Source organism: Emys orbicularis, chromosome 5 (assembly GCF_028017835.1).
Source record: "Emys orbicularis isolate rEmyOrb1 chromosome 5, rEmyOrb1.hap1, whole genome shotgun sequence".
Taxonomy (NCBI): Eukaryota; Metazoa; Chordata; order Testudines; family Emydidae; genus Emys; species Emys orbicularis.
In genome coordinates, this window is record NC_088687.1 from 38,900,290 (window position 1) to 38,923,701 (window position 23,412).

At 41.7% G+C, this 23,412-nt stretch overlaps 1 protein-coding gene across 2 annotated transcripts in view; it reads right to left on the reverse strand.

Moving 5' to 3' along the window:
* LOC135879050 (bifunctional heparan sulfate N-deacetylase/N-sulfotransferase 4) overlaps positions 1–23,412 on the reverse strand; it is a 170,875-nt gene that overhangs the window by 34,524 nt on the left and 112,939 nt on the right. For both annotated transcript variants that reach the window (XM_065404857.1, XM_065404858.1), the window contains exon 6: positions 794–976. In XM_065404857.1, the coding sequence (XP_065260929.1) occupies positions 794–976 (183 nt within the window). The remainder of the gene's footprint in view (positions 1–793; positions 977–23,412) is intronic.

Sequence of the window (23,412 nt, forward strand, 5' to 3'; positions counted from 1 at the left end):
TAGTTAAAAACAAATTCTGCTCTCTTATACCACTGTAAATCTAGAATAAGTGCACATATTTCCTTTGAGTTATTCTGGATTTACACTTGTGTAACTGAGAGTATGTTTTGGCATATCATGTGTTGAATCAGAGAGCAACCATGAATATGTGATAATTATTTGACAATTGCTATCCTGGCCTTACGTGTAGCGTTGGTGTTTATTTCAAATGGAGGTGGGAACTAGTCATTATTGAGTTGGGGTAAAACACTTTATTTTCAAAGTAACTGTTTATGCTAATCACTATCGACCATATAGGATTTTTTCCTTGCTGTTTTAAAGAAGGGGATATTGTATTCTGGGAATCCTTACTATAGCTGCAGTGACTTAATGCTAGTGATTCCATATTAATGGGCACAATGAATCTGTATTGTGGTAGATCTCACTCATCTGTTTTCATCCTAATGATTGTTCATCAAGGTAAGTTTATACAATGTGATGCATCAAGAAAACAAGAGGGAAGAGGGATGGGAAGCCCAGATAAATAGCAGCCAACTGCTCTTAAAGGGCTGGTATTTGACTGAGTTTAAGCAAGTGCCCTGCTTTATCTATGCAGATCACATAACAGCTAACAAATATGCAAATATATTCTCAGTCAAAGCTGTTGTCTTTGAAGAAAATAAAATGAATCCCAAAAGGCATTTAAAACAAAATAAAATATCTTCATTTTTAATGTGTCTTTTTGCAAAAGATGTTCGAAGTGCATTGTAATTGAAGAATTATGAGTGGGGCTATTGATGGTATGTTGTATTACCTGCCAGAGAGGGGCCTTTTGCTCAGGGAAGAGTTCAAAGTACTTGTGAGCCAGCTGAACTGGAGGCAGGGTCTGTAGTTTTAGGTTAGTCCAGCTCTTAACAAAGTTGGCCAGATTCAAAAAGGTGTATAACCCCAGGCGGTCATTCCCGTAGTTGGACAAATGGGTCATGAAGATGCTGATCTGAAAGGTAAACAAAAGTGTTTTATAAATCTTACAACAGCAGGACATCAATAGATGGCAGTAGCAGTATTTGGAAGATTGAGTCTTGCATTTTCCTGTAATAATTTTTTTTAAAAAAATCTAAACTTGCTGTGCAATTAGTTTGCACATTCACACTCTAACTGGGAGGCATACCTGTTTGAAAGTTTTACAGCCCCAACTTTGTCTGCATCTGCAGCATCCCTTTAGAGTTCCCCAGTCCCACTCAAAGGATTTGTTCCTTCATCAACTTCCCCATGAACTGACATTAAAATGCTACTTTTAGACATTTTTCCCTCTCTTGTTTTGAAGTTTAGAAACAAACCAAACAGTTCTGCATCCCATTTTCTCTGTTGATTTTAGTCCGACCTCTCTCAAACAGTATGCCTAGAAGAAGTTGATTTTTTCTGACCTTCCTCAATTGTCTTGTCTGCTATAATATTCATAGGTTCCTAGTCCTTCCACAATTCATTGCACTCATATTTTTCACCCCAAGAAACTATGAAGCGAATTTACTCCTCGTGAAGGTGCTGATAGCTTGAGCCAGGTCTGATACATTCAAATGCAGTGTAGGTTTCCTCACATAGCACTTGAACCTCCCCTCCTCGCCTGAATTTTGTCTTTGTGAGAAGTTCCAGAAAAATCTTAGAGAAGACTGGGATCATGTATCTCATAGAGACCATACATTGTGGGCTACAGGAATAACCAATTCCTCACCAGTGCAGATTAACCCATTTCCAATATGGCCACTTCAAAAGGGAAAGTTCAATCTACATGCTCATTCCATCTCTGCAGCTTAAACTGCCAACAGTGGTGCTGACTAGTGCTAATTGTAATGGTGCTTTTTGTATAACTTTCACCAACATACAGCCATGAGCCTTTATCAACTCTCAATCACTACAAAACTGGATACAGATTGGATTCAAACTGGTGGCAGAGAAAGGAAGGCTCTATTGCCTTACCACAGAGCATCCTTTCCTCCCTCTCACCTTCCTTACTTGATTTAAGAATTCTTACAATTCCAGTCCTGGTATTCTTTTACAGATTGAAAAGTTGCTGTGATGGTTTTGTGATGCCATAAAACTCATTTTCCCTTGTCCCACTTTTGCTGACATCACAAGACATTCTTGTTTATTTGAATTTGATAATCTCTATGTTTGCTTTAAAAAACAAACAAACTTCTGTTTACAGAGGAGACTTGAAAGACTGCATAAAAGTGTTCTTTACCTCAAATGCAGATTTTTTTGTTTAAATTTGTATGATAGCAGGCTGGAAATTTTAGATTCCAGACATAATTTTTCCTTGAAGGTAATATGACTCCTGTCTTTTTAGTAGTCTTATTTTGTTTCTCCTTTACATGATCACTGCTTTGCAGATCACCATCTCAGGCTCGGTGATGAAGGAATTGGTATGAACAATGTGACAAACATAGTTCATAACACGACATATAAAGATATCCAATTAAATTTCACCTACGGAGAGGCATTAGTCTCTCTCTAAAAGTTCATTATTTAGCTCTATGGGGAAGCTATCTATTCTGGATTTGCTACTTACCTACTTATAGTGATTGGATTAGACTTTAATAGTAAGTACATTGTCAATAGAAATTAATTATACAGATATCAAGAAATATAGTGGTAACTGATCTCCATATGTTTATGTATATTTCCAGTGGAATTGCTCTGAGGTTAACAGGAAGCAAAATGCATCTGATCTCAATAAGCAAAAAATAACAAATGTCATCCCTGCAATTAAGAAATAGGTCATGCATGTTGTGGTAATTATACCATGTGTTGGATGGTGTTATTATGAGGCCGAAGGTTGGAGACAGAATGATTTTTAAACTTCCAGGGAGTGATCTCCAGGAATTGTATTGCCTGGAGATTAGCATTTTACTCTACCTTCTTAATGCTATGGCAGAATGGAAATGAAAAATAAAGAACACGGTCAGACTTGTGCATTTACTGGTCATTATTGACAAGGATATGACTTGTGCACCACACAGCTGTGAATTTATCATCAAAATTGTCTCTTTCAGATCACAGATCCATTCAAAGACAGTGACTCCAGCATCCCCTAGAAGTGTGCATTGCAATATGAGGCTCCAAAACAGTAGCAGCCAGGTTTCTGGGGGGGGGGGGGGGTGTCTGCCCTTCATTGAAGTGCCTGTTAGATGCTGCAATAAACTATATGCTGCTAAAGAGGGCTATAGATTCATACCTAAGAGTGAGTGAGAACTTGCATACAAGGATGAGTTGGTGAGTAATGAACTCATAAGGGATGGTTCAGCACATTAAACATCAGATTCCCTAGAATGTTGACCTAAATATATATCTCCCCAATGAAAGAGTGTTTCTGTAAGAATGGGGACACAGGTTTACTCTGATGTCATTACGCACTATGTCTTTGCTACTAACCTATATGGGCTCATTCCTGCAAGTTGCAAGTTCCTTCTGGCCCTCATCCAGCAAAGAAAGTGAGTGGGACTATCTGCTTGCTTAAAGTTAAGCACATGCTTAAGTGCATTGCTACAGCAAGGTCAAAGTGCTCAGGCTTGAGCGCTAACAGAGGCTGAGAAAGGCTGCACTAACACTCCTTACCATGCCTTTCTACCTCTCAAGGTAACTGTAGCATAGAAGCAGTGCATTTTCCATTTCCACCTTTGCAGAGCTGCTCATGACCCACTTCTTTAAGAGCAGGCTCACATTGTTTAAAAACCACATCCATTAGTTTTTTAAATTATTTATAAGGCTTTGAGTACTTTTATGAGGTGAAGATGGATGGAATTTAAGAAAATGTCTCTCAGGGCTTATCTCCAGTGCATTTGCACTGTGCCCTCTTTATTCCACAAAAGATCATTCATTCTTCATTTTTATTCTGTTCTGAGCCTCCTCTGAGCAAAGATTGGGAACCGTACAAGAGTTTTTAAATCAATTGGACTATGCTTAAACTGCCAATTTCAATGTTTATGCACCTTATAATTTAGCATCATTTGACATAACTAGAGTGTGCATTAATATATCCAGTGCTCAACACTATACACGTGTAACAACCCTGATATTCTGGGCCATTTAAGGCAACATGTGTTTCCTTCTCTGTACACAAGTACACATCTCATAGTAGTGTCAATAACTCCACCACTGTGTGGCTCAGTTTACATAATGAAGCACAGGTTAGAATATACCAGTTAATAATAAGTGAGGGCCAACATTCTGGCAAGAATAAGGATAGTGGACAATTTTAGAAGAATCTTTGTGTACTCACTTTACTTTTTTTTTTTATTAAAGAAAAGACTCTTTGTACTTGAATTCATCCCATAAAAAAGATGTGACAAGTGCTTCCTATGAACTATTTAAACATGATAAAATGAAAACATTTATAGGAAATATTAGAGAATATAATTTCCTCTATGAAGCGTCTCTTGTTTCTGATGAGTGCCAGAGGTCGTCTGCCAGTGGCATTTAATAGCAAATAAAATGCATGCAAGTTAATTCTTTCTTTCTCTCCCCTTCATCTAGTGAAAATTCTTCTTGTGGAAATATATGCGCAGGAGACCTTTCTGAGGTTTAGCTCATGTTAACTTAACAATTTACTTAGAGCTAGCCCAAACCAAAACCCCACATATGAATATCCCTGAACTTTGGGAACTAGGGAAAGTTCCGATCCATGTCAGCTCATGCCCATTTTACTATTCAGCTTGCTCACTTCTTCTCCTCTTTGAAAGTGAAAAAGAATGTTTTTAAAATCATTAGTTGCTGCTTCTTTCCAAAGTAAAGGATAATAAACGAGGACAATATCACCCCTTCCTGAGTGTGGCATGGATAGCCATCTTACTTACAGTACTTCTATATCTATGAGAATATAATGCTCCCTAAAATGACTGAGTTGGCATGATGCTCTTAACTTCTGTACCCAGAAAGATAATGGAGCAAATAATTAAGCAATCAATTTTCAAACATCTAGAAGATAATAAGTTGATAAGTAACAGTTAGTATTGATTTGTCAAAAACAAATCGTATCAAACCAACCTGATAGCTTTCTTTGACAGGGTAACAACCTTTGTGGATAGTGGGGAAGCGGTAGACGTAGTATATCTTGATTTTAGGAAAGCTTTTGATACTGTCCCGCATGACCTTCTCACAAATAAACTAGGGAAATGCAACCTAGGTGGATCTACTATAAGGTAGGTGCAGAACTGGTTGGAAAACCATTCCCAGAGAGTAGTTATCAGTGGTTCACACTCATGCTGGAAGGGCATAACGAGTGGGGTTCTGCAGGGATCAGTTCTGGGTCCAGTTCTGTTCAATATCTTCATCAATGATTTAGATATGGCATACAGAGTACACTTATAAAGTTTGCGGACGATACCAAGCTGGGAGGGGTTGAAAGTGCTCTCGAGGATAGGATTAAAATTCAAAATGATCTGGACAAACTGGAGAAATAATCTGAAGTAATAGGATGAAATTTAATAAGGGACAAATGCGAAGTACTTCACTTAGGAAGGAACAATCAGTTGCACATACAAAATGGGAAATGACTGCCTAGGAAAGAGTACTGCGGAAAGGGATCTGGGGGTCATAGTGGACCACAAGCTAAATATGAGTCAACAGTGTAACGCTGTTGCAAAAAAAGTGAACATCATTCTAAGATGTATTAGCAGGAGTGTTGCAAGGAAGACATGAGAAGTAATTCTTCTGCTCTACTCCACTTTGATTAGGCCTCAACTAGGGTGTTGTGTCCAGTTCTGGGCATCACATTTCAGGAAGGATGTGGACAAATTGGAGAGAATCCGGAGAAGACCAACAAAAATGATTAAAGGTCTAGAAAACATGACCTTTGAGGGAAGATTAAAAAAATTGGGTTTGTTTAGTCTGGAAAAGAGAAGACTGAGAGGGGACATGATAACAGTTTTCAAGTATTTTAAAGGTTGTTACAAGGAAGAGGAAGAAAAATTGTTTTTCTTAACCTCTGAGGATAGGACAAGAAGCAATGGGCTTAAATTTGAGCAAGGGAGGTTTAGGTTGGACATTAGGAAAAACTTCCTAACTTTCAGGTTGGTTAAGCACTGAAATAAATTGCCTAGGGAAGTTGTGGAATCTCCATCATTGGAGATTTTTAGGAGCAGGTTAGACAAACACCTGTCAAGAATGGTCTAGATAATTAGTCCTGTCATGAGTGCAGGGGACTGGACTAGATGACCTCTCGAGGTCCCTTCCAGTTCTATGAGTCTATGATTCTATGCTGTGAAGTGCATCTAGGGATGACAGTGCTAGGGATGTGATGCACAATATTGTTGCACTGCATGTGATCAGCAGGAAAGGACTCCTAGCATTCAGAAACTGCTTAAGGAAGAGTAGGGCAAGATAGAGCTCAACAAGGCAGCATGTTTCCTTCTCAGTACACAAGTACACATCTCATACTAGTGTCAATAACTCCACCACTGTGTGGTTTAGTTTACATAATGAAGCACAGGTTATAATACACTGGTTAATAATAAGTGATGGCCAGCATTCTGGCAAGCATAAGGATAGTGGACATATTTAGAAGAATCACAAAATGGGCACAACATAAACATAGCAAAAAAAAAATCCTAATGACAAGACATCCCAGATTCCTACAGGAATCTGGTTCAGGTTCAGTGTAGAAGTAGGTTTAAGATTAAACTGCAATGAACAATGTGTACTAAATGCACGCAGATGAACAGAAAAATACTGAATAAAACCCATTGCCAATGCTATATGCTGAATAAAACCAATTGTGCATTTGCTTATTGTGAAGCTCATGCTATGCTGATGCTATTTGCTGTGAGGGCAGTATCTAGAATGCATATGCTTTGCAAGAGAGCAGTGTTCATTCATACTGATGGGATATCTTATTAACCTTGACATTCAACAGCCAGCCAGCTCAAGCTGATAGTTAATTATGGAAGAAGAGGAGGGTAGATCATTAAATGCTGGGTGTGTGTAGCTGTAAAGAATTCTCTTTTTACTTTCTTCTTCCCCCTTCCAAATCTCTCCTTTCCCCACTCCACCCTTCAACTTTCCCTCTCCTTCATCCCCACCCAAAATCCCTTTGTCATGTTTCCTCATTAAGGCTATGTCTACATTAGTGAGCTTACAGTGGCACAGCGGTACCGATACAGCCATGCCGCTGTAAGATCACTTGTGTAGCCACTCTATGCTGGCAGGAGAGAGTTCTCTCGTCAACGTAATAAAACAACCTCCACGAGCGGCAGTAGCTATGTTGGCAGGAGTAGCTCACCCACCAACACAGTGCTGCCCACACCGGCACTTGTGTTGCTGTAATTTATGTCACTTGGGGGCGTTGTTTCACACCCTTGAGTGACATAAGTTATACCGACAAGTGGTAGTGTAGACATGGTGTCAAGGCTGATTCCCCACTCTGGCACTTTGAGTGCAGAAGGTGGGGGCCCACAAGGGAAGAGCTGAGAAAGAAAACAAAGGAAATCAGATGTTGCCACCAGCTAATTAAACAACATATGCACAAACTCTTAGGACACAAGAATCCTAATCCTGTTCTTAAAAATAGGTAACTTTTATTAAAAACAAAAAGATAAAAAAATACATCTGGAACTTAGGCTATTGCTAGATTTTAAAAGAGCAAATATAATAACTAAGCATCAAGAATGGTTTTCTTGAGGTCCAGCTTAATGGTTACAAGCAAAACAAAAGCATTTGGGGGTTAGCACAGAAAAGTCCACAAGCCATAAAGAAATAAAAGAGATAAACCTAATCGCGTCTTCTTAGATATTTCCTGATCTACTTACATAGCTGGGGTTTTAAATGAGTAGTTTCTAGGTATGATCTGATGATTTTTCATACCTGGCGAAAGCTCTTACAGCATAGTCCAGCCCTGTCCCTGATCATAGGGAGAACAACCACAGACAGACAAAAGGGGAGTCTTGTTTCAATTTTAAAAAGTTCTAGCCTTCCCATTGGCTCTTTTGGCTAGGTACTCACTCACTTCCTTTTACCTATGCATAGCAGTCAGACTTTTTAACCCTTTACAGGTAAAGCAAGTAGAGAACAGCTACCAAGAGGGATTTTATAGCTAACTGGCTGGCTGGGTGTCCATAAAAGGAAGCTACCCCTTCCCCCCTTCATTTATCACACATGGCCTTACTCTATTTTCCCTATCCAGAATCCCCTTTTTGTACCCAAGCCATTCTGTCTCCTCCCTCATTTTATAATAATAATAATAATACCTAGCTCTTATATATCACTCTTCATCTATACATCTCAAAGTGCTTTACAAAGGAGGTCAGTATCATTCTCCCCATTTTATAGATGGGGAAACTGAGGCACAGAGAGGGGAAGTGAATTGCTCAAGGTCACTCAGCAGGCTAGTAGCAGACCTGCAAATGCAACACAGTTCTCCCAAGTCCCACTCCACTGCTCATCCTCTAGAACGAAAGGAGATGAGGGTCCACTCTAACCCAGAGGGAGAAAAGTCAGGAGCTCCAGAGCTGTCAGAACTGCTGCCCAAGTAACACAAAAAGACCAGCATAGATAGTAGGGACCCACTCCTTTATGTCAGGGGGACTTCCCTTCCCACACCTGCTCTCAGTCCACTGAGAAATGAGCTGGCATGCACTCCTCAATCCACTGCAGCCCCTACCTTCTCTTCATCTACACCAAGGGAGAGGAGCTAAGGGCCCACGACATAGCAAACACTTTAATACTGTTTTATTGCAAATTATGTATATTTTAATTCTACGTTTTTGCTAGAAGATGTCCTCAGGTCTTTAGTTTCTAACGAATAGGCATCCACCACACAGAACCAACACAACAATGGTCACAGATCTGACATGCGTAGTTGCAGTCCCAGCAAAGAGGCCCAGGATTAAATAAACACAGAGGCTGAACCACCATCTCATATTGATATACTCCAGGTCATTGCTAATACACAATTACCACAATATCTAGGCATCCTCTTTGGGTGGTCATTTCATACTTCAGCAACATTATAAGGCTGTTGCTGGAAAGTTTGCACTGCCATTGCCTTTTGTGATGATAAACAGTCCCCAAGATTGTCAATTTATCTCCTTTTATGAACACTGAATCACTTAAAATAAATTTTAAATGGAGAAAAAACGGCCAAGATTCAGTTCAAGGGCTGAGGCAGTTCTGATTTTGTTACTGGAATTGGTTTACTTATCTCTCTTGATGTTATATACTCTATGCTGACACTATGAATAGGTACAGGATAATAAAGCAATTTGACTATCATCTCTTTCAAAAAACCAAAAAGAGAGTGCTTTGAGAGTTCAGGCCACCTGTGCATTTAATATATCATTTTGGTTGATAAATAACATTTTTCCCATTGGGGTAAGGTGAGGTGGTGAAGAGTGGTGGTTTTATATTTTCTCTAAGGGTAGGTCTACACTTACCCGGTAGTTCGGCGGCGAGCGATCGAACTTCTGGGTTCGACTTATCGCGTCTTGTCTGGACGCGATAAGTCGAACCCGGAAGTGCTCGCCGTCGACTGCATTACTCCTGCTTGGCGAGAGGAGTACCGCAGAGTCGACGGGGGAGCCTGCCTGCCGCGTGTGGACTGAGGTAAGTTCGAACTAAGGTACTTCGAACTTCAGCTACGTTATTCACGTAGCTGAAGTTGCGTACCTTAGTTCGAATTGGGGGGTTAGTGTAGACCTGCCCTAACATTCAAAATTCAACAGAAGCTACATCCTGCATCTGGTTATGTACCAGATTCCCAGTAATAATATTTGGTTAGTGACTTATTAACAAATTAGAACTGTTTTGACTTGAGACAGCTGAGCATGTAAACAATGATCTTCCTGAGAAAAAGAAGCTGGGCAGTGACTTAATCAAGACAGAACCACGAGGGCAGCTGTTCCATCAAAGAACAGAAGGCTCCTGCTGTATTTCAAAGAACTATTGCTTAACAACCCATTTTTCTCTCCTTTCAGTGTGGGCCCAATTAATTATAATGATTAAATACCATAATTAATTTTGGTGCAAACTTTTTTGGGCAGCAATTTGGCTGTGGCTTAGGGCTCCCTCAGCCATGTCCAGAAATCAACGCAATTTTAGAAGGAAATTTCACAGTGTAGGAGCCAAAAGTGACTTGCAGACTATATGAACCCAAGACTTACTCATAGAGCCAAATGAAAGCTCCCTTTTTGTTTACTTAGCAGAGCTTCTGCCTGTAGCTTCTAAGGGCTCAATCCTCTACTTTATCCTAGCTCTTTGTGCAGCTGCTGTGGCCATGCAAAACTGCCTTGGAGATGCTCTAAAAGGGCCACCTGATGCAGCAGAATTCTCAGGTGGTGCAAAGCTGATGTAGCTAGCTCTGGATGGCCTTCACCCCCACTCTTCCTGTATTTTGGGATCAGAAGAGGGTGTGTCAGGGGGAAGAGGCAAAGCCCACAACTGTACTGGTTGCAGAGTCTCATCTGCTGTAAGAGTCTCATCCATGGTAATGTGATACATAGTTTTCAGGGCAGGCATAATTGTTTTATGATGTGTTTGTACAGCACCTAGTACAATAGTGCCCTGATGCATGATTGGGATGCTACCACAGTACATATACAAAATATGCACCCCGAGAGGGGGTGGATCTTTGCTAACCAAAACATTCTGGTCACTAGTTCATTTTTATAATTATGTCTGTTGAGATGGACGGGCCAGTTCACACCTCTCAGAATTACTTAGGGCTGGCTGTAGACTAAGGAAGACATCACTACATCATTTTACACTTGGTTCACGTTTTCAAGGTTCTCTCCTGAAGTCTGAGGTCTAGAAGCATTTTGACAATGAAAGCCTATCTTCTGGAACATCAATGGCTATTTTATTTGATGATCAAAATATTAATCAATAAAAATATTCATTGACACACTTTACAATATAAGTAGCAATGGATGTTCATGTCAATCAAAAAATGACACTAAAAAGCTTTAAAAACATGTTTTACATTTTGCTACAGTTTAGAAGTGATAAATTTTCTAATCTCAAAATTCAGCAATATATGCATTAGGAAGCACTGAAGAATGTTAAAGTGTTCATCTTAAAATAATTGTAACTCAGATTCATTAACAGATCTACTTATGAACTCCCATAAAATTTATTCTGTAGTCAGAATTAGTTATGAAAATTTGGGGGAAATGCACTCATTATTCATACAAACATAAGAATGGCCATAATGGGTAAGACTAATGGTCCTTCTAGCTCTTTATCATGTTTCATGACAGTGGCCAGTGCCAGATACTTCAGAGAGAATGAACAGAACAGGATAATTCTCATCCAGTCATCCAGTCCCAGCTTCAGGCAGTCACAGGTTTAGGGACACCCGGAGCATGAGATTGTATCTCTGACCATCTTGGCTAATAGTCATTGATGAACATATCTTCCATGAGCTTATCTAATTCTTTTTTGAACCTAGTTATACTTCTGGCCTTCACAACATCCTCTGGCAATGAGTTCCACTGGTTGACCGTGCATTATGTGAAGAAGTACTTCCTTCTATTTGTTTTAAACCTGCTGCCTATTAATTTCATTGGAGGACCCCTGATTTTTGTGTTATGTGAAGGGGTAAATAACACTTCCCTAGTCACTTGCTCCATACCATTCATGATTTTATAGCCCTCCATGATAACACTCCTTGGTTGTCTCTTTTCTAAAATGAATAGTCCAAGTATTTTTAATCTCTCCTTGTATGGAAGCTGTTCTATACCCTTAATCATTTTTGTTGCCCTTCTCTGTACCTTTTCTAATTCTAATATATATATATATATTTTTGAGATGGGGTAACTGGAACTGCATGCAGTATTCAAGGTGTAGGTGTAGTATTGCTTTATATAGTAGCATTATAATATTTTCTGTCTTATTATCTATCCCTTTCCTAACGGTTCCTAACATTCTGATAGCTTTTTTGACTGCCGCTGCATATTGAGTGGATGTTTTCAGGGAACTATCCACAATGACCCCAGATCTCTTTCTTGAGTGGCAACAGCTAATTAACATATTTTTTATGTCTAGTTGGGATTATGTTTTCCAATGTGCATTGCTTTTCATCTACCACTTTGTTGCCCAGTGAACCAGTCTAGTGAGATCTCTTGGTAACTCTTTGCAGTCCGCTTTGGACTTATCTTGAGTAATTTTGTGTCATCTGCAAACTTTGCCACCTCCATGTTTACCCTCTTTCCTAGATCATTTATGACTATGATGAATAGCACAGGACCCAGTAGAGATTCTTGGGGGACCCCACTATTTATCTCTTTCGATTGTGAAAACAGACCATTTATTTCTATGCATAACAAAGGCGTTTAATCCCTCCTCTAAATGCAAATGCCAATGCAGTCTTAACTCCGGAGCTATCACAATGACTATAATCTTTCTTAATTAGAGTTTATAGATTTATACTTTGTTCATTTATTTTACTAGTTGTGTAGCTTGAATGTGAAAATAAGTTAAAGAAATGTAACACAGACCAGTAAGTGCACAATGGCATATTTTGTAAAATTAATTAAGTTTTAGTTATACAGGAATGCACTAACACTTTAAGCACTCGAAAGAGGCTGCCAATTTTTAGTGCTGATTAAGTGTAGTGTAATGATGAGTGTACAAGGAAGTTCTGCTGTGTTTATTCTGCATTAACAACGTGCTTTCTAAACCTCCAAGTAGTTTAAAATATATTACAATATAAAATAAGTGTTTTTGTAAAGTAGTTTGCTGGAAGTTATGTTAATCTCAATTATAGACGTACAGTTGTCTTTGTACCTATTGATTTTTTAAAAAATAGTTTCTTATATAGCACTTTTCATCAGCATGTCTCAGAGTGCTTCACAGTCTTTAATATATTTATCCTTACAGCACCTCTGTGAGGTAGGGAAGTATTATTCTTCCATTTTACAGTCACAGAACTAAGGCAAAGAATGGGATCCATGAAGGTACTTAGGCACCTAAACCACAGACTTTGGTGCCCAAAGATGCAGCTAGGCACCTTACCTGCTTAGGCACTTTTGAAAAGCCCACTAGGTGCCTAACTCCCAGAAATATTTTAGTTCTCACTTCAAAGCATTTAGCTCAAGAAAGTTCTCCTGAATCAACAATTTGGAACAGTTTCTCAAGGGGTTTTCATCAATGACAAGCTTTAAATCAAACTTGGATGTTATTCTAAAAGATATGTGCTAGGAATTATTGTGGGGAAGTTGCATGATCTATGTTCTATAATAGGTCAGACTAGATGATCAGAATGGTCCCTTCTGTCCTTGTAATCTATGAAGCCTAAAAATAACAGATCCTCAGTTGGGGCGAATCACTGTAGCTCTATTGAGGTCAGTTCAGTTATGCTGATTTGTGCACTAGCTGAGGTTCTGGCCAAATAATGTTGCTGTCAGTGTTTTCCAGAAGCATGTGGTCCACATTCCACAGCTATCAATATCCCTGCTGCTCAGCCCAGCCTATACAAGAGAAACCAGCACATAGATTCCGGTTTATCTTACAATGGGACATCTGTTCAGACATTGGAATAAATTCCCAAATAATGACTGGAAACTGATTTTTAACACTCCAGTACTGAAGTGATGACTGGACCAATACAGCCCATGCAGAAGGACAATTACATCCAACCCAAGTATCTTAAAAATGTTGCAATCAAGCATTGGTTCATATCTTTATGATGTGTATTGAGGTTGATCTTTTAAAATGTGCCTATTGATTGATTTAGCACTTGCACACTGAAAAAATTACAAAACTTCATGTATCAATAATGTGCTCCACCTCATTCCATCAGTTATTCAATAATTTAACAAAAACAATATCTCCCTTAATGCCCTGACTCTGGGCTCTGCCTGCCCCCTTCTGAAAAATCCAAGAGCAAAGGTAAGCCTTGCTGCATGTCCTGAGGGTGAACATTATTGCTGTCAGAGAATTGGCTGTAGTAATTGTTCGCTGTTTTTTCTTAACACATTTTTTTCTCCCTGGCCTCTGCATCTCTTAAATAAAATATAACTTTAATTTCCTTCTTTGTGTTGCAAGGGATTTTAGGATATATTTTGCACAGATGACATGATACAAATAAAGTTGTATAGTAAAATATGTCCAGTAAGACCAGGGCCGGCTCTAGGTTTTTTGCCGCCCCAAGCAAAAAATTTTTTGGCTGCCCCCTGTCCCAGCCCTGGGCTCCTCGCCCACCACCCACACCCCCCTGCTGCCCCAGCCCTGGACTCTCCCCCCCTGACCCGCACCCCCCTGCCGCCCCAGCCCTGGGCTCTCACCCCCCCCCCCTGCTGCCCCAGCTCTGGGCTCCCCCCTACACCCCCACCATTGCCCCCCACACACACCTCCTGCCGCCCTAGCCCTGGGCTCTCCCCCCCACCACCTGCACCCTCCTTCCGCAGCAGCCCTGGGTCACTGGTAACTCGCTCCCAGGGCAGGTCATTCAGCAGGAATTTTAGGTGTGCACAGAACACCAACAGGATTGGTTCCCATGTGGTTACAGAACTGCAGTAAAGTGGAACAATTTTCAACTTGTGTGATTGGAGCATATCTGGATGCATATTATAAGACTGTCCTACATAAATGAGGAAAAGTTGAGGTGCCTTTATTATTCTTTTGTTCCACTCTTTCTTTCTAAATTTGCCACTGCAATATCACTGTCTTCCTTTTAAACAAACAAACAAAAAAAAGGCAATGGCTGTTGAAAATAGCAATTCCAGTGCTAATAACCACTGGGAAGCATTTCTTGCTCAATTTTATCCTACTTTTTCTATAGCAAGTTACAGTGGATCAGTATATTTGATTTGGGAGAAATGAAGTTACAGCCGCCCAAACTGAGCTTGAGCACTCCTGAATTTTGAGGTGTTCAAATCTGGAAGGCAGGTGCGGCGGGGGGGGGGAGGGAGGAGGGGGCTGTGGCTTCGCAGGGGAGCACGGCAGCATGTATGCAGCATGGTCTGAGTGGCACGATAAGGGGGCTGGGGGGTTGGAGAAGGGGTAGGGGGTTCCGGGGGGCAGTCAAGCGACAGGGAGCAGGGGGGTTGGATGGAGCGGAGGTTCGGGGGGGCAGTCAGAAGGGGGGGTTAGATGGGTCAGGGTTTGGGGGGGCAGTCAGGGGACAGGCAGAAGTTGGATAGGCATGGGAGTCCCAGGGGTTTGTCAGGGGACAGGTAGGGGGTGGGGTCCTAGGGGGGAAGTTGGGGGGGTCTCAGGAGGGGCAGTTGGGGACAAGGAGAAGGGAGGCTTAGATAGGGGGTGGGGTCCCAGGAAGGGGCAATCAGGGGACAAGGATCAGTGGGGCTTAGATAGGGGGTGGGGTCCTGGGGGACAGTTGGGGCAGGGGTCCCGGGATGGGGTGATCAGGGGACAGGGAGCAGGGGGGTTGGATGGGTTGCGGTTTCTGTGGGGGGCAGTCAGAGGGAGTGGATGGTGGCAGGGTGGGGCTACCCTCCCTCCCCGTGCCGTGTCCTATTTTTTAAATGTTAAAATATGGTATCCCTACCCTTCCCAGTGCAGCTCTCCATTCACAGCAGGCTGCAGCATGAGGTCTCAGCTTCCTCACTCCCTCCCCCTCTTTCCTGTTGGTAGTGGCCAAGGGAATGCTGGGAAATGTAGTTCTTTCCCTGTTCCAGGGTTGGCTCTATAGGCAGGGAGCTAACCAAGGAACTACAGCTCCCAGGGTCCCCTGTTGGTTCTCAGCTCCCATGCTGGATCCCTGCCGCCCCTGCAAATGGGCTGCCCCAAGCACGTGCTTGCTTTGCTGGTGCCTAGAGCCACCCCTGAGTAAGACTGTTCATATCATATAGTTGCAATAAAATCCCTTACAAATGAAATGTGATAGCATATTTATGTCCACCATCCACTCTCCTTCGCACAGAAATGTCCCAGGAAAATTAGTTTTGCTAATCTGTCTCTTCATTTTACTAGGAAAGTGTTCTACACTTGTACCAACTGCAAACTGTCATAATTGGATGTAGCTGGCAGCATGCTGTGTGTGTGCGCGTGTGTGTGTAAGTAGTGTAGCATCGTTAAGAAATGCAATATACTGTCAATTGTCCATTTACCAATAGCTAATAGCTCTGATAGTTTGGCCATAGAAATCCCTCTTTCAGTTTCAAATGTTCAATATGTTCTGAATCCTGACAGTCTATTAGAGATTACAACTTTCTATTGTTTGAGCCATAGTTCCATTCATTGATTCTGAATCCCAGAATATTTAGACCCCTTAATTGCACAAACAGCAGCACTAACACAAAAAGGAAGCTGAAACTGATATTTTGTGTTGACAAAGCACTAAATTTTAATAATGACAAATTATTTCTCCAGAATTCAGCACTATTCATATTCATGACCCTTCTGCTACTGAAGCAAAGAAATTTGTGGCTGAAAATTGTACCTTTACTTTTGCTCTATTCCCCTTCTGAACTTTTTAATTTTTTTTTTTATCATACCTGACTCCATGATCAAATATTTTCTAAACACATTTTCTCTGAAGAAAGAGCCACAAAGGCAATATTTGGAAGAAGCCATGCTTCTCCCTTGACTAAAGCAGCAAAAATTAGGCTGATTTACAACATATTTCCCATGACTATTTTCATTATAGAGGCGATATTACACCTGCAATGCTCCCATTGGTGTCAATGGAAACTGTGTACTTGAATGAAAGGTAGTATGTAGTCTTTGTCTTTATTTGGTTGATGTGATTAAATGAATTATTCGTATTCGTGCTTAAAGTGTTAGTGCATTCCTGTATAACTTAAAACTTCTACACAGTGCTTCTCTCTCAGTGAGACTAAAGATATTGTATTTATACCTATAAAACTGCTTTTAAACATCAAGCAAATCATTATATACTGTTAGGTTTCAGAGTAGCAGCCGTGTTAGTCTGTATCCGCAAAAAGAACAGGAGTACTTGTGGCACCTTAGAGACTAACAAATTTATTAGAGCATAAGCTTTCGTGGGCTACAACCCACTTCTTCGGATGCATATAGAGTGAAACATATATTGAGGAGATATATATACACACCCATACAGAGAGCATGAACAGGTGGGAGTTGTCTTACCAACTCTGATGCCCCATCATCTCAGGCATTGGCACCCTAACATCAGGCTTGTCTGGTTATGTGGACTCTCTCCTCAGACCCTACGCTACCAGCACTCCTAGCTATCTTCGAGACACCACTGACTTCCTGAGGAAACTACAATCCATCGGTGATCTTCCAGAAAACACCATCCTGGCCACTATGGACGTAGAAGCCCTCTACACCAATATTCCACACAAAGATGGACTACAAGCTATCAGGAACAGTATCCCCGATAATGTCACAGCTAACCTGGTGGCTGAACTCTGTGACTTTGTCCTCACCCACAACTATTTCACATTTGGGGACAATATATACCTTCAAGTCAGCGGCACTGCTATGGGTACCCGCATGGCCCCACAGTATGCCAACATTTTTATGGCTGACTTAGAACAACGCTTCCTTAGCTCTCGTCCCCTAACGCCTCTACTCTACTTGCGCTACATTGATGACATCTTCATCATCTGGACCCATGGAAAAGAAGCCCTTGAGGAATTCCACCATGATTTCAATAATTTCCATCCCACCATCAACCTCAGCCTAGATCAATCCACACAAGCGGTCCATTTCCTGGACACTACTGTGCTAATAAGCGATGGTCACATAAATACCACCCTATACCGGAAACCTACTGACCACTACACTTACCTACATGCCTCTAGCTTCCATCCAGGACACACCACACGATCCATTGTCTACAGCCAAGCTCTAAGATATAACCGCATTTGCTCCAATCCCTCAGATAGAGACAAGCACCTACAAGATCTCTATCAAGCATTCTTAAAACTACAATACCCACCTGCTGAAGTGAAAAAACAGATTGACAGAGCCAGACGAGTACCCAGAAGTCACCTCCTACAAGACAGGGCCAACAAAGAAAATAACAGAACACCACTAGCTGTCACCTTCAGCCCCCAACTAAAACCTCTCCAGCGCATCATCAGAGATCTACAACCTATCCTGAAAGATGATCCTTTACTCTCACAGATCTTGGGAGACAGACCTGTCCTCGCTTACAGACAACCCCCCAACCTAAAGCAAATACTCACCAGCAACCACACATCACTGAACAAAAACACTGACCCAGGAACCTATCCTTGTAACAAAGCCCGATGCCAACTCTGTCCACATATCTATTCAAGTGACATCATCATCGGGCCTAATCACATCAGCCATACCATCAGGGGCTCGTTCACCTGCACATCTACCAATGTGATATATGCCATCATGTGCCAGTAATGCCCCTCTGCCATGTACATTGGCCAAACCGGACAGTCTCTACGCAAAAGAATTAATGGACACAAATCTGACATCAGGAATCATAATACTCAAAAACCAGTGGGAGAACACTTTAACCTGTCTGGCCATTCTATGACAGACCTGCGGGTGGCTATCTTAAAACAGAAAAACTTCAAAAACAGACTCCAAGGAGAGACTGCTGAGCTGGAATTGATATGCAAACTAGACACAATCAACACAGGATTAAAGAAAGACTGGGAATGGCTGAGCCATTACAAACATTGAATCTATCTCCCCTTGTAAGTATTTTCACACTTGCTTCTTATCAAACTGTCTGTACTGAGCCATCTTGATTATCACTTCAAAAGTTTTTTTTCTCTTACTTAATTGGCCTCTCAGAGTTGGTAAAACAACTCCCACCTGTTCATGCTCTCTGTATGTGTGTGTATATATATATATATATATATATATCTCCTCAATATATGTTTCACTCTATATGCATCCGAAGAAGTGGGTTGTAGCCCACGAAAGCTTATGCTCTAATAAATTTGTTAGTCTCTAAGGTGCCACAAGTACTCCTGTTTTATTATATACTGTATTTACCTGCCATCGCTGCTTGCAATTGTTTCTTTGGTTGTATATACATTTGATACTATCTTGCCATTACAGATGTCTATGATTCTAGATGTAGAAAGATAGTTAGAAACTTCTTCTCCATTAATCATAATTGGCCCTTTTCTTTTCAGCTACCTGTAGTATTAATTGGCAGCTCTCACCTCCTAGCCTCTCTCCCCCGCACAAAGCACAGTAGTGTCAATGCTAGCAGAGCACAGCAAAAATAACTTGTGACTCCGTAGACATTAGCAATCTCACTGTATGGCTACAATAGGATGGTTTAAGTAACTGAAGCTTTAGGTCCAGTTAGTAGACAAAACCACACTTCATGCAAGTGCTTAACACTACAGCCACTAGGGAGCATATCTAAACCTCCTTGCATTCCTTTGATGTGCTTCCATTGATTTCAGTTATCCCATGAAGTCTTCAAAAGTCTAGAAGCAATGCAAACCTCCAGCAATGTGAGACTGGAAAGACAACTTCTTGCATGGGACCTCCTTTCTTTGGAAGTCATGATAAGAATTTGTTTTGTCACCAGCTATATTTTCTCAATGGATTATAGAAAGCTAAAATATTCTCATCCTTGGAGTATCAACACGTGGACTCTTACTGTGACTTGAGATCACAACATCACATCAGATGATTAGGCTTTACTTTTCTGTAGGAGTTTAGTGACTCACTAGCAGGAGTTTGTTATTAAATTATTTCCCCCACTCTACTCTATATTAAATTAATATTAATTTATTAAATATTAAATTTATATATATATTATAAATTCTACTCTACATTAAATAATTGTCTTCATTCTACTCCAGTGGTTCTCAAACTGGGGCCGCCGCTTGTTCAGGGAAAGCCCCTGGCGGGCCAGGCAGGTTTGTTTACCTGCCGCATCTGCAGGTTCAGCCGATCACGGCTCCCACTGGCCGTGGTTCGCCGCTCCAGGCCAATGAGGGCTGCGGGAAGGGTGGCCAGCACGTCCCTCGGCCCGCACCGCTTCCCGCAGCCCCCATTGGCTTGGAGCAGTGAACCGCGGCCAGTGGGAGCCGCGTTCAGCCAAACCTGCGGATGCAGCAGGTAGACAAAGTGGCCCGGCCTGCCAGGGGCTTTCCCCAAACAAGCGGCGGCCCAAGTTTGAGAACCACTGGTATACTCTATATTTTCCTTAATCTACTCTATATAAACTGCAACTTGGAAGAGGCTCATTCACACATGACTTGTGTGCAGGGCACAATCAATGCTGATTAGTATGACCTGAAGATGATGTCTGTTTGTGCAAACTATTCAGATGTAGTAGAATAAGCATACCAATAGTTTGTGTCATATCTACCCTTTAAAGAGGGCTCTATTTGTGTTGGCTCCACAGCTAATTCCTCATCCTCAATAAATTAAGCTTCTTTCTCCGTACTGTTTTAATTTGTCCTAAGTGACAGCTTTGCATACAGTGGGTAAAATCCTGGCTTTATTGAAATCAATGGTAAAACTCCCACAGACTTATTGTTCAGATTTCACCTTTTTGTTTATCTGTAAGATGGAGGGGAGAAGAAGAGGGGAAGATGAGGATAAAGTGAGATGTTTGAATAAAATATGTCTGGAAAATTTTATATCTACAAGCTATTAAATTCTACAGTCAAAATACTTCACTGTTTCTCCAAAAATCTTTGCTCCAAGTCAATATTTACCTTTCTTGTTGTTAAAAATTTTAACCCTGAATTTATCCACTGGCCTGGTTATAATCCTGTTATAAACTGCACACAAGTGAAGAGAATGTATCAGAAGAAAGTTCCCAAGTTAATGTGGGAGTTTTCTTTCAAATTCTACAATCAAAATCCTGTGTCTATCAGTATATAATTTTCTAGTACTGTCATTAACCAGTGAAGATGTTTAATATCTTGGTGACATTTTAAACTATACTAAATCCTTAAGTTATATCTAGTCCCTTAGGGCTTGAAAACCCTTCCCATGGGAGCATCACTTACTCATGGAAGTAGTCCTATTGCTGGTGGTAGCACCACAGGTGTGAGAAAGGGATTGCTTTTACTTTGTACATATCTGCTTAGGAGTCTCAAGATGTGAAAAATATTGTAAGTACTATAGAGCAGGTAGTACTATATTTCTCCATTGTATTATTAGGAAATATGCGTCAATGAATTTTTAAATCTGTTACTTTTGAAAATTCTGACCAATGATTTTAGAACTGCACACAAGTTGGTATTTGATAAGAATTTAACTCTCTAACTCTTGTACTTCCTGTTGTCCTCCCTACTGAAGTTTCATCAAATAGAATTGAATAGTGAATAGAAGTTTCTTTTATTAAACATATATGGCTTATGAGCCTTCCAAAGAAAAAAAAGAAAAAGAAACCATCCTCTCCCCCCCAAAAACACACACTTCAGTCTTTTTTCCAAATTCAAAGTGTGGCTTTATCTTGATGTACAGGTCACATGCTGCTTTTACTACCAATTTAAAATTATGCAAATTGCACCAGATGAAACAGTGTTTTGGGGGCTATTTTCTTGAGTCAGTTTTGTACACTAGCTATTTCAGACAATATTTTAGAGGCATCAAACAAACATCCTTGAAGTGTCTCCAGACCAATGGTTCTCAAACTATTTACCATTGTGAACCACATATGCAGCTCTCTAGGTGGGCTGAATCCACACACACACTATATATATGTGTGTATATATATACACACCACACACACACACACACACTTACACTACCCTGTACATCTACAAAAAAATAAGGTTTAGTATTTGTTATATGACAGCAATATCATTCAAATCAATACAGTGCCTTTCATTTCAACACTGGCAAATGTCTACCAAGAACATTTTAAATTAGCAAAATAAGTCAAAACATTAACAGTTAAAATTAATTAATCTACTGTAAGGGTGGCATGGTGTATTGCCACCCTTATTTCCATGTTGCTGCTGGCGGTACGGCTGGGCTGAGAGCCCAGAGTGCGCAGCTGTGGAGCCTGCCTCCAAAGATGGGAGCCTTGCCTGGTGCAGGATGCCCCCCCAGCCAGGGACTGTCCCCCATGAACCGAGCCCTCCCCCCCAGACTGCCCCCCCAATCACCCACCTCCCGGGGACTGTCTCCCCAGCATCCAGACCCCACCCAACTCTGGGCTGGCACACGTGCCTGCCCTGCAGAGACAGTGTGCCCTGACCAGGGCATAATGCCCCCTCCCCCTGGGAGGGCTCCTCCAGCATCCAGTCACCCACCCAGGGCCGGCTCTAGGTTTTTTGCTACCCCAAGCAAAAAAAAATTTGGCTGCCCCCCCGCCCCAGCCCTGGGCTCTCTCTCTCCCCGCCCCCCCCCCCCCCGGGTCACTGGTAACTCGGTCCCAGGGCGGGTCATTCAGCAGGAATTTTGGATGTGCACAGAACACAGACAGGATTGGTTCCCATATGGTTACAGAACTGCAGTAAAGTGGAACAATTTTCAGCTTGTGTGATTGGGGATATCTGGATGCATATTATAAGACTGTCCTACATAAATGAGGAAAAGTTGAGGTGCCTTTATTATTCTTTTGTTCCATTCTTTGTTTCTATGGGGAATTTGCCAATGCAATATTACTGTCTTCCTTTTAAACAAATAAAACTAAAACTAAAAAAAAAAAGCAATGGTTGTTGAAAATAGCAATTCCAGTCCTAATAACCACTGGGAAGCATTTATTGCTCAATTTATTCTACTTTTTCTACAGCAAGTTACAGTGGATCAGTATATTTTATTTGGGAGAAATGAAGTAACAGCTGCCCAAATTGAGCTTGAGCACTCCTGAATTTTGAGGGTGTTCAAATCTGGAAGGCAGGTGCTAGATTCCCTTTCTGAATATTAGCTAAATCTGGAAAAGAAAAGTCAATTTCTGCTTCCATGGCTCAGAAGTGTAAATCCTCCTATGTGCCTGGTACTGTATCTAAAGCTGCCCAGGTCCTAGTAGAGCCTCCCCTCCCTTACTTTTCATTTTAAGTTCTAGTGGGATCTCCCTTGCTAGGCTTCAGATAGAGAGGTGCACTGTCCATTTAGTCCACCCAATTCTTTCTTTGGGGGAGAGCCCAGGGCTGGGGCGGCAGGAGATGCGGGGGGGGGGGGGGAAGAGAGCCCAGGGCTGGGGCGGCAGGAGGTGCGGGTGGGGGGAGAGCCCAGGGCTGGGGTGGCAGGGGGGTGCAGGTGGGGGCCAGAGCTGGGGCGGCAGGGGGTGCGGGTGCAGGGCGGGGGAGAGCCCAGGGCTGGGGCAGCAGGGGGGTGCAGGTGGGGGCCAGAGCTGGGGCAGCAGGGGGTGTGGGCGGGGGAGAGTCCAGGGCTAGGGCAACACGGGGGTGTGGGGGGGAGCCCAGGGCTGGGGTGGGGGGCGGCAAAAAACCTAGAGCTGGCTCCGTTTCTACCATTCACAGCAAGCTGCAGCATGAGGTTTCAGTTCCACACTCCTTCCCCCTCCCTTTCCTGTTAATTGCGGCTGAGGGAATGCTGGGAAATGTAGTTCTTTCCCTGCTC